At 47.1% G+C, this 12,508-nt stretch overlaps 1 protein-coding gene across 1 annotated transcript; it reads right to left on the bottom strand.

Moving 5' to 3' along the window:
- Positions 1-7,412: 7,412 nt before the first annotated feature.
- FZD7 (frizzled class receptor 7) lies at positions 7,413-12,104 on the bottom strand. The gene has a single exon (XM_081261107.1). The coding sequence runs from the start codon at positions 11,241-11,243 to the stop codon at positions 9,519-9,521; it is 1,725 nt and encodes a 574-aa protein (XP_081117233.1). The 5' UTR covers positions 11,244-12,104; the 3' UTR covers positions 7,413-9,518.
- Positions 12,105-12,508: the final 404 nt, after the last annotated feature.

Genomic DNA, 12,508 nt, shown 5'->3' with positions numbered 1-12,508 from the left:
TGCCCACCTTTAGGTCAACCAAGTCCAACTTGAACTACACCCCCAGAACACTTTTATTTTAAATACTAGGTGTGTATCCCACCAGCAGCCACAACTTTTTGTTTCTTTTATGCCATGACTTTGAATTACAGTGAGAATCTAGAATTTCTAAGCATCTAGAGTTCACCAAGACCCTGGATAAACTATAAAATACATGCCAACTCCTCATTACATCTAACCACTATCAGTTTTTAATTGGCAGATTAGACGGGGCATGGTGGTGCATGCCTATAATCCCAGTGACTCAGGAGGCTAAGGCAGGAGCTTTGTGAGTTCAAGACCAGCCTCAGCAACTTAGCAAGAACCTCAGAGACTTAAAGAGTCCCTGTCTCAAAATAAATAGTAAAAGGGGCTGGGGATGTGGCTCAAGCGGTAGCGCGCTCGCCTGGCATGCGTGCGGCCCGGGTTCGATCCTCAGCACCACATACCAACAAAGATGTTGTGTCCGCCGAGAATTAAAAAAAAAAATAAAATAAATATTAAAAATTCTCTCTCTCTCTCTCTCTCTCTCTCTCTCTCCTCTCTCACTCTCTCTTTAAAAAAAAAAAAAAAAAAAAATTAAAACAAAACTGGTGATGGAACTCAGTAGTATAGTGCCCCTGGATTCAAACCCAGTAACAAGAACAACAATGAAAAACAATGAGCAGATTAGTAGAACAGTTGTGCTGGTCAGAGCCTTTTGGGTTTTCATTTATGGGCTTGTGCCACAAAGTCTCTTATGACTGGACCATTCTTCTGTTGGAAACCTAGATTTCATTCTGCCAAACATGGATGCAGGAGAGAGAAGTGCTGTGTTCTAGGGGTGCAAGATGCTGTTTCAGCATCAGGAAAAAGGGCAGTGTTCTACTTTGTTATTTGTTATTGATGAAAGGAAATTATTTCAATGTGTTTTTATTATTTTATTATGTATTATTCTCAAATTATTGTTAAGGATAACAACAATAAAAAAAATTGTGTTGCCTTCTGAATTCATGCCTCCTGGGGGAATTCATGGTTCCCTGAAATTGTTTTCACTGTTTCCCCAAAATGACTTCCTGTTGAAGAGCCCTCCAATGGCAGGCAGACCTCAAACAATGCTTGTTCTCCCTCCTTTGGGCCCAGGTTTCTGTGCCTCAGTTGCCCTTTCTATAATGAAAGAGTTTTAAGGTACACAGTTTGCACAGCTTTCTTGGGCTCATGTCCAACTCTAATGCTCAGAATGATTCCAGAAGTTCATATTGAGAACCTGTAAAGTGAGAATAATGATAATTTCTCTCTCATCATGTTGTATGGATTAAAGGCGTTAATATCAGTACTTAACACAGAACTGACACAAGAGTCGGCACTTATTAAATGACAACTACCCATATTATTTCATTCTGATAAAATTGATATGTGTAACAATAATAATGTGAACATTTTTTTGTCATTTCCACATAGGCCTTCAAGAAGGGGGTTTCCGTTGTGCTAGAGTTTGTTTTCCTCATGTTCCCACTCACTGACTCACCAGTGGGGAGACAGCCTGCCCTGGTCAGCAAGAAGCCTGAACTTTCCCACTGAGCCCCTGTCCCACCCTTCGGAGCACATACTCTCCTTCAGGGCTGAAAGAGGCAGGAGCCTGTGGCTATGGAGAGGTCTCTCCGGAACTCTTAACCAAGTCCTGAAGGGTTGGCAGGAATGTCTGCCAAGCATCTCCCCAAGTTTATTCTTTCTACTGGGCCCTCAAACCCCAATGTAGAAACTTATGCAGGCAACAATGGGGAGCCTTCAGCCTTCAGATTTTAAATAGCATTTACGAGCCTCCTGCTTCTCCCTAAGAATAAAATAAATAGTTCTTGGGAATTAGCACTGAAAATCCCCTTTCTAATTTTTTTCTGTGCTGATGTAAATTATTTTCCTGTCTTTTGAATGGTTTTGGATTAAATGAAAAAGAATAGAAAACGGAAAGACAGTAAGACCTCAGTAAATATCTGGGGCCTGGTCATCAGAAGAACAGACTAGATCCAAGCTTACCTTGTAGGGCTGAGTTTCATGCTTCAAACGGAGGAAAACTATCCCTACCTCCTTGGGTTGTAAAAAATAAGTGAGACAATTACCTATTAATAACAATGATGCGGGGCTGGGGATGTGGCTCAAGCGGTAGCGCACTCGCCTGGTATGCGTGCGGCCCGGGTTTGATCCTCAGCACCACATACAAACAAAGACGTTGTGTCCGCCGAAAACTAAAAAATCAATATTAAAAAAAATTCTTTCTAAAAAAAAATAATAACAATGATGCTATATGAATGATGAGGATGATTGTTGGTATTTATTGATCACTTGTTAGATGCCAAATACTATGGTTAGAGCTTTGTGTGGTATCTCACCCAGTACACCATATTGCATCCAGGGCTTAGCATATGATCAATGCTCAAAAAATGTCAGCAATTATAAAGATACTGATCATCATTATGAATAAAAGCCAGTGTGTACTGCCCTTTGCAATGCGTTTGTTCCATTGTGTTTCTTTTTATAACAGTGGTCCAACCCTCTGTCACTCTGCAGCTCCTCTTAGGTCTTCTTCCAGCCACACCACCTCTTTAAATACCATTTCTCTGGAAATTAGATGACCAGATTCCGTATTTGGGAGACCTGGTGGTTCCTTCACCATCTGGGATTACTTGTGACAATGAATGAGCTGCTTTTTAGCCCCTCAACTCTAGTTTCTCCATCTTTGGAATATAATCAAGATACTTTTACCCATTTGTTAGTATTCAGGGGAGAAAGTGTTTTTTAAACAGAGAGCATGGTGTTTTCCAGTCACTCTGCCCTACCTGCCTCTGAGGAAAGGAGGGTGCATTATTTGCTGGTTGCCACTCTGGCTGAGACACAGGATAACAAGTCCCAGCAGCCATTGTGCGAAACACAGGGCCAGCATAGCACGTGACACGTGGTGGGTCCTCCAGAAACCATCTGTTGGAGCGGAAGGGAATTCATGATTTTAGCTCAGGGTCTTGTTCTCTACATCTGCTGCAAAAAGCAATTCAGGGACCAGCTGCCACCCATCCCTCCTTCCAGCTCCTCCAGACCTGGAAACAGGAACTAAATGTTATATGCCATTTGTTTGCCTTTAGAAATTAAACACACACACACACACACACACACACACACACACACATAATTGGTGCTAAGTTACATATCACATGCTTCCATTATTGGCACTTAATTTCCACTCCCTGTCTGACCATACTTTCCTCAACATACTTTTCTCTTTGATTAAATGGTACCCTAGAATCTGCAAGGCCACTCCTAAGTTGGGGGATCTAATTTTCCAATTGTGGGTGGTTGGATTAGGTAAAGTCATTTTCACAGCTTGTCTTTATTCATGGACTATGTGGAACTTTCTCTCTTCTCACCTCTTCCCTTTGTCACTGCCTCCTGAATGCCCTTTAGTGCTCCTGATATGCTTATCTCTCAAGACCACTTCTTGATTGAATCTGATGCCAGCAATGAGCAGCATAAAGAGGTTATAGGTGAGAGCATTAATGGAAGTATCTAACAAAAGAAGTGGACTTGAGCTACTGAAAGGGCCCTTATAAAGTGAAGCCAGACGCCCGGCCTAAGCACACTTGAACCCCTCACAATAGCTCTAGTTTTATTTTGCTTGTTGGAAGTCTTTTGTTGAAAGAGGCTTCAGGGACCTAGAGAAGTGCTTAAGTTCTCGCCTGAGTATAACTGATCAGAATCAAAAATCTTTGTTCTGTCAATTGTATCAAAATTCCCAGCTACAGAAATTCCAAGATCAGAGAGACTATGGCTAAAGCAGGCTGTGACAAAGGTTGTGTTCATGCAGATAAGCCAAGAAGATCCCATGGAATCATTGGATTTTGAGGAAGATGAACTATCAGGCTGTGGAATTGCTGGTAGAGAGGAGTGGGGAATGGCAGAGTAGCCAGATGAAGAAACTAGGTAGTCTCTAAATTTGTAATTTGGCTTCAGTAGACAGGGATGCAATAGAGATCTCACTTTTTGAATTAGCCAGAATTAAAGTTCATTTTCCTCCAGAGTACACATTGGCTTGGTTAGTTGAAGGAGGGAAAATACAAGGGTTGGGGGGTGGGGCTGGGGGACCAATCAGCCAGGGATTTGGAAATAACTGAATGATCCACAAATTAATGAGCCAGTTTAGCACTTCATACTGTGCTTGTGCTTGCAATCATAGGAGGATTTCACTCTGAATTAGGTCTAGAGTTACTCTGGGTGGACTTTGTCATTCTTCTGTCTGCTGGAGGAAGGCCTTGGTCTCAGAGGTCACCTTCACCAGCTGAGGACAGTAGAAGTAGAACCAACCTAAAAGCACCACATTATCTGGTTTCTTGGGAATGCATTCTTGCTGGATATTGCTCTCTATGATTGGATGGTTCATTTCACGTTGTGTGGAAGGCCAGATGACAGATTAAAGAAAGTCAACTGGGTTCAGTGTGAGGACAGGAGATTCATTTCTTCTCCCTGTGTCACTACCCTGAGTCAGCTTCTTCATCTTTCAAATGAGGAATTACTTTCCATTTCAGGGTTGGAATAATTGTGAGGATAAAGTCAAATGATGAATGTGAAAGGTGCTTTTTAAAATGGCAAATACCACCAAGTCAGTATTCCAAATAGCATTTGTGTCTCTGTCCAGACCCTTGCCAGGTTCTGTCTAGCATGACGGTTATCGCTTATTTTTTTCTTTGGGGGTGCTTTCTTCCCTCTGAATTAGGACTAGAGTTACTCTGGGTGGACTTTGTCATTCTTCTGTCTGTTGTCTGTCCAGTAACTTCTGTTCTGAGGACCACTTGATCAGTTGCTTGTTGAACTGGAACACTTATAATAAGTAAACTACCATTGTCAAACTTGCGTTTTTCCTACCACTGTGATACTAAAAGAGAAAATTCCGAAAGACTGTATCTTTAAAAACAAACAAAACAAAAACAAAAATAACCAAAGGGGATAGGGGCAGGCACTGTGTGTGTTAATCCAGAGTTAACATTTTAATGGTACTCTTTTAACTAGTTGACCTTTGTATGAAATGTGAGGAATATAGATTTAGATGTAAGAAAAATCACATACTAAGCAGTAAGAGTTTAAGAACCAAATTTTAGGAAACCAGTTGGATGCACCGAAGGGGAAGTAAGAGCAAAATTGAACACACACCTATGAATTATTTATTTAAGTCCACATTGGAGTGTTTTGGGTCTCTTCTAGGATTTCCTGGAGCCTGCAGACTGTTATTCACTGTTCATACGCATATATAAAAATATACCATCTATAAATAGCCACCTGCCTTTTCAGTGAAATTAAAGATGGGACAGTCAGAAGAGATTTTCCCAGTATAATTTCAGGGCTCAAACCTACAGCTGTTACTCTACTATGTTTCTACTTAAAGAATTTCTAATATCGATATTTTATATCTATTAGGTTCAAGACACTTTTTTAATGGTTAAGATGTTAACAGGAGAATTTTTTTTTCTTGCCAAGATTTCTCACATACCTACTTAAAAAGATTAGGTGTGGTGTGTGATTGTTGTGCAGACTAGTTTTGTTTTAAAAACTGCAGAAAATTTTCACAAGTGTTTCTGCCCCTTATCTGGGGATTAACACCAAACTCCTGCCAGTGTTTTTCTTAAACTCTACACATGCCCTTTCACAAACACTCTCCCTCACATATTTTCTGCTAAAATGCACCTCCTTAAGAAAAACCCCTGAGCTGCTAAAATTCTTAAGGGCATAAGAAGGCATCACAATGTGAAAGGAATTAAAGCGAACACTTTTATCTTTGCTTACCAAAAGGCAGGTAGCAATTTATTCACATGGCGTCTTTGTTCCCTTACTAAAGACCAACACTCTTCAATCTTAGAAAGCCCTGAAAGACAAGGCAGTGCCCAGGAGAGGAAGGGGATGTGTTCTTAAGAGCAGTCACACAACTCTCCCCCAGAAGGGTCTAAGTGCCTTCAGCAGTTAATTTGCAAGAAAAAAACCCCATTGGGAGCCTTCCACCTTCTCTAAAAGCAAACATTCTTAACAGGCATATTAGCTTGGTGTGAAGAGAGGCATGCTTTAACCTAAAGGGTGTCATTTTATGAGCAAAAACTGGATAAACCTTAAGAGACTAGAAGTTGTTATTTTTCTCCTTCCTGAATGCCAAAATCTTCACAGGTTAGATGACCTCACACCCATTGTGATGTCCAAAACCCAGGAGGCTCGTAAAAGAGAGGCTGCTTTGCACCGGGAGTGTCTATGTGAGGCTTCCTCCTCCTGGAGAGACTGTCACTGGTTTTCATTCCCTGAGTTTGTAAAACACACCAGGCATGTGTGTGAGCCTGTTAATTAAAACAAAAACAGAACTGTTTCTGTTATGCTTTAGAACTACAGAAACTTCCAGCCCAAGCGGGATAAGAGAAACAGCAGCATCCAGTCTGCTGCAGGGTCTCCACAGCCACAGAAGGAATTGACTGTATTTTTAAAAGCCAGAAAATTGGCACCTGGATTAAAGAGAGGTGAGTGAAAAAAACATTCTTGGAAGGCTTGGAATTGGGGATACACCTTTGCCATCGCTCTCCTTGAGGGGCTGTTAAATATCAAAGTGCCTGGAGAGGAGGGCTTCTTGGTCTCATCTGATTCCAAAGTTAGCTTCTTCTAAGAGGAAAGAATAGCCTGGTGGCTTCTGAGGCCATTCCAGGGTCAGGCGCCGAGTCTATTCCTGCCCCAGCTGCTGAGTCATTGCCAGCCCAGGGAGCTGCCTGACCTCTGTTTTGGGTGTACCTAGAAGGTAGAGTGAAGCCTGTAGCTAAGAGCTTTGTGGGAGGCCTCTGTTCTTATCTGAAAGCATCTACTGACTTTTCCTAACACTTGAACCCAAAGTATTTAAATAGTAACAATTTAGATAAGGTGCATTAGAATACAAAAACATCAATTGGCTAAAATAACAACAAACACTAAAAAAGTCACTGAATTCTTCCCAAGGAAACACTACCAGAAAAGTTTAAAATACCAAAAAATACCATCTAGTTCTCTCTCAAAGAGGACTTCATCTCTTAAGGGTAATAAACACAGACCAGCCAACACTTCCCTAAAGGAGATGCATATTCTGTACCTTCAGTAGGTCCTTCAACTGCTTCATGTGAAAAGGGTTAGAGGTGTATGTGGTGGAGTGACATGGGAGACAGGAAGCAGGGACAAACAAAAAAGAATAAAAAAGGACAGTCGAGGCATTCATTATATTCTGTATTTTAAAAGGTAGGGGGAAAAGACCTTAATAGTATACACCAGCCTCCTCTATGGGGGATACACTCATTGGTACCCCTCCCTACCTTCTTTCCATAGCACAAAGCTTTGTTCTTTGGTTTAATATCACAAAAATAGGAAATAAACATTCACTTTGTATTTAAAAAAATTTATTTGTGATCTGTACATGTGATAGTGGGGCTTCGTTGTAGACCTTTAAAGGCAAAACAAAACAAAACAAAAATTCAAAGTAAAAATGTATAAATACAATATATATTTTCTTACAAAAATGGGAGATTTACAAAATATACATACTGCACTTGTCTCTATTTTACAAATTTCACATGCACTTAAGAGATACAACACAAAAGATGCCAAAACCTGTGTAGTGGCAGTTCAAAGGTGAGACAGTTTTGAAGGTTTAAGAAACACAAGATCAACTTTAGATTTAATGTAAAAGCAGCTCCACTCATCTGAACATTACATATACAAAGTAACTTCCTGACAGTACCCTCTGATTGGCATTTAAAAACTGTTGGAGAAATAGAATAGTGTTGCAAGATTGGAGGATAATGTCAAAGGTGGAGTAAAGTTTAGCTTCCATGATCTTCTGCTCAGCTTTATACCATTATGCAAAAGAACCAGAGTTCTGTTACAGAAAAAAAAAGTACATGATTTAAGATTAATAAATTTAAGTCTTCCAGCACATTTCAAAGAACTCCAGAATCACTTTGAAGTTTACCTTCTTTTAATGACTTTCTTTAAAAATGGGGCCCATAGTTCAAACTTTCCTCTTCATTCACTATCATTTCTGCAGATCACCTCCTCACCCAATCTTTCAGGGTCAACATACACATGATGTTTTATAAACAGATTGTGGAACCAAGAAAAAAAATAGGCAAAATGATTCTTTTACCCTTTTTAAGATTTAACTTTCCTTTATTATGAGGCTGAAGGCAGTATGTTTTTCCTTTTATCCTGAAGAATCCAAATTGGAAGGAGAAAGTAGAAAACCTAAATGTAGGTTTATAGGGAGGGGGAAAAAAAAGAGGGTGGGCAGATTTCCTTAAACATTTTAACACAGCCTGTTGGATCATGTGTTCTGAATTAAATGTGCTTAAAACAAACAACAAAACTCCTTGCATTTCCTTTATCCAAGTCAGAACCTCTGGCTGAATGGGACATGGAGGCACAGAGCCCTTCACTTTTCCTTAAAAAGGAATGTTTATCTCAACCAAATTAACAATCAAAGAGAAGCTCAGCTTTGCACTGCTCTGCCTATAAAAGTTGCTGTCTTCCCAGTTATGCCTTTCCACAGGGAGACACTTTGGTTTCCTCTTTTGTCTCTTACAACAAAGACAAGGGGGAAAATGCATTCCTGTTTTGAAAAGCAACAAGTCATCACTTCTTTTCAGGGTATTAAACCAAATAAAACACCCTTCTTTTGGCCTCCTGCCTTCTCCAGAAAATGAAAAAGTAGCAGAAATACCTACTACTGGGTTCCTTGGCCTCATCTGGAAATGTTATCGTCATTTCTTTTGCATGCTCGCATTAGGATTCTAGCAGGCAGGCCTCCCAGGATTTCCAAATGCTTATTTTACAAGACTTGAAAGGAACAGGGGAGGAAAAACAGGCGGGAGGGGGCAGGGGAGGAAAGACTGTAATGTCTGACCCTGGAAATTAACCCATCTGGGCTCCAGTTTGGCCCCAGTGAAAAGAGATTATGGTTTGACCACATCTTGACAAGGACACCGCAGGGGTTCTCCCTCTTCCCAACAAAGCCGCTGCTGCCGACAGAGCTGTACCTTTCTCCCGGGCCCCACAGGAGTGAGGACAGGCCACTTGCCTTGCACAGGCGGATCGCTCACAGCCCCAGCTCAAACCCGGAGGCGGGAAGAACTCACAGCAGTCTCTGCTGGTCTCACCCTTTTGGATGAGCCCAGGCGGGTCCATACCTTTCACGGTTAACGTCATTCTTTACCTTTCTTATCATCACCATCACCATCACCATCATCATCATCTTGCAAGTCTTTGCCAGAATCTTTTCATCCAAACCGCCTTTACAATCAGGTCTCCTCTCCAAACCACCTCTCCTTCCAAATCTCTTCCCACTTCCAAATAACTTCTAGCTTCCAGGTCACTTTTCAGGGGAGGTGGACAAGTTATGGAAACACTCTCCCCACCCCCGCAGTTCTTTCCCTACCGCGCCTCACCCCCTCCCAGGGGTAGGTAGGCAAGGGTGGGGGAAGGGCCAGGGCTCATACCGCAGTCTCCCCTTTGCTGCTGTGGCTGAGTCTGTGGTAGAAGCGGCGCCACGACTGCAGGGTCTTGCCCGACCAGATCCAGAAGCCGGTGGTGATGCCCACGATCATGGTCATCAGATATTTGATCATGAAGACGGTGAAATCGGGGCTCATGGGCGGGAAGTGGCCTGGCGGGCAGGGCACGGCGTAGCTCTTGCACGTCTGCAGGAGCCAGGTGCGCTCCCAGTGCTCCCGGAAGGCCTGCTCATAGAAATAGCAGGCCAGCACGATGGTGGCTGGCACGGTGTAGAGCACACTAAAGACGCCGATGCGCACCATGAGCTTCTCCAGCTTCTCTGTCTTGGTACCGTCGTGCTTCATGATGGTGCGAATTCTAAAGAGAGACACGAAGCCCGCCAGCAGGAAGGACGTGCCGATGAAGAGGTAGACGAACAGAGGCGCCAGCACAAAGCCCCGAAGGGCGTCCACGCTTGACAGGCCCACATAGCACACCCCGCTGAGCAGGTCCCCATCCACCTGGCCCATGGCCAGGATGGTGATGGTCTTGACCGCTGGCACGGCCCACGCGGCCAGATGGAAATACTGCGAGTTGGCCTCAATGGCCTCATGGCCCCACTTCATGCCCGCCGCCAGGAACCAAGTGAGCGACAGAATGACCCACCAGATGGAGCTGGCCATGCCAAAGAAGTAGAGCACCATGAAGAGGATGGTGCAGCCCTCCTTCTTAGTGCCCTGCGCCACCGTGCGGTAGCCGTCGTCGGAGAAGCGCTCCACACACACGGCACGATCCTCCAGGAGGAAGCCCGCCACGTGCGCGACGGCCACCATGAAGTAGCAGCCCGACAGGAAGATGATGGGCCGCTCTGGGTAGCTGAAGCGCCGCATGTCCACTAGGTAGGTGAGTACGGTGAAGAGCGTCGAGGCGCAGCACAGCACCGACCACACGCCCACCCAGAGGCGAGCAAAGCGCCTCTCCTCCTCCTTAAAGTACATAAGGCCATTAGCGCGGCCCGGCTCGCACGGGGCGCCGCAGTCGCGCTCACCCAGGAAGCGATAGCCCAGGTAGGGGGGCACCTTGAGCTGGCGGGGACACGAGAAGGGGAAGGCGGAGCGGCTTCTGCCATCTGCGGCCCCCGGGGGCGCCGCAGTGAAGGGCGGTTCCAGCAGGTAGGGCGCGGTAGGATAGGCTGTGGCACCACCGCCCGGGCCCCCGGAGCCGTCAGACGTGTTCTGACCCACGCAGATCTCGCCAGCACCGTGCACGGGGAAGTTCTCGCAGCGCAGCCGCTCTGGCCACTGGAAGCCGAACTTGTTCATGAGCGCCTCGCACCCTTGGCGGGCGCGCTCACACAAGGAGCGACACGGAGGGATAGCCTGATCCAGCACGGTGCACACTGGCGCGTACATGGAGCACAGGAAGAAGCGCAGCTCGGGAGAACATTGTACCTTCACCAGCGGGTAGAACTGGTGCACCTCGAGGCCCGCGTCCTCTTGGTTCGTGTGGCCCAGCAGGTTGGGCAGGATGGTCTGGTTGTAGGCGATGTCCGTGCACAGCGGGATGGAGATGGGCTGGCAGAAGCCGTGATCAGGCACCGAGATGCCCTTTTCGCCGTGGTATGGCTGCGCCCCGGTGCCCGCGGGCAGCGCGCCCAGCAGCGCCAGCACCAGGGCGCACAGGCCCAGGGGCAAGCGCGACGCTGCTGCGCCAGGCCCCCGCATCGCCGGCCACGGGTGCAGCGGCGTTCTCAGCCGGAGGAGTGAGACCAGACAACTGGGAGAGGCTGAGATGCGGGGAGGCGCCGCCGCGCCCGGCGCATGAGAGTCCTCCCGGCGCCGGGGCCGGGCCGTGGGCGGCGCGGAGCCGAGGGCGCTGCCGCTGGGTGCCTGAGCCGCGGGGGAGAGGCCGCCAGCCGCGGGGGCGCCGCAGCCGCCTCTGCTTGGCACTCCGGAGGCCACCGGGGCCCCAAACTCGTCCGTCTGGGCCGGGGGCTCCGAGGGGGGCCGCCTTGCCCTCCCCGCTGAGACGTAACGGTGCGGCTTTCTTTGCGGCAAGGAGCAACAAGCGTCTCCGGTTACCCTTCAAAGTTTGCCCAAGTCTCTCGACCCTCAGCGCACAGCAAAGCGCACGTCCCCCACACCAAGTCCGGCCCCGCCAGGCGAGAGCCGGGCGCCGCCGCCTGCTCGCCCTGGTCGCCGCCTCGGCGGTACTGCTCCGCCTCCTCGCCTCGAGGCTCCGCTGGCCGCCGCCTCCTCCTGCGCCTCCTCCTCCACACCCCGCACCTTCTCCAGCCCCGAAAGCTCGGCCCCAAGTTTCACCCAAGAGGCTGGTTCTCGCTCTCAGTCTGATCGGCTCCTAGGAGCCAAACAGCGTGGGTAGTTCGCTTTGGAAATCCAGTTACACCGTGTCTGAATCTTCAAGGCCCTTGGCGCCCACGGCCTGGATCCGGTCCCCCCAGCTCCGCGCCGCCCTGGCCCCCGAGTCCCGGCGCCCGCCGCCGCCGCCGCCCGCCGGTGGGGAGCGCGGAGTAACGCCTGAGAGCCGCGCTAGTGACCAGAAGAAGCATCAGGCTCGCGGGGTTCCGGGCCGCCCCGCCTCCTCCCCTCCCCCCATTCACAAACCACTCCGGGGGCGGGCCCCCGAGCCCCCGGGCGGCCCAATGACGGCCTTTGTTTTCTCTGTAGTCGCCTCCCGGTTGGGTGGAAGTCGAAAGGGGCGGGCAAGGGAACAGGGGAGGCGGTGTCTGCAGCGCTCTGGGCGGATTCCTGAGGGGAGGGGCAGGGGACCGGGAGGAAAAAGTTAGGAAAAACTTTTACCCTGAATTTGCTCAGGGGAGAAAAACGCACCAGAAAGGGAACTTGCTTGAAAGATTTGCTCCTCTTCCAGGTACACTAAAATACACATTCCTGAGCAGAAGGGTGCTTTCTCCAAAGGCTCTTGAGAGGAGAAGCTGAGAATAGCTTAATGCCTTCACCGAGAGACGTGA

Source organism: Spermophilus citellus, assembly GCF_964194105.1.
Source record: "Spermophilus citellus genome assembly, chromosome: 11".
NCBI lineage: Eukaryota > Metazoa > Chordata > Mammalia > Rodentia > Sciuridae > Spermophilus > Spermophilus citellus.
Note: the sequence above shows the minus strand (reverse complement) of the source record. Positions and strands in the feature narration are given on the sequence as shown.

Bases quoted from the DNA above. Each gene is read 5' to 3' on its own strand.
- FZD7 (XM_081261107.1), bottom strand. From the start codon at position 11,243: ATGCGGGGGCCTGGCGCAGCAGCGTCGCGCTTGCCCCTGGGCCTGTGC.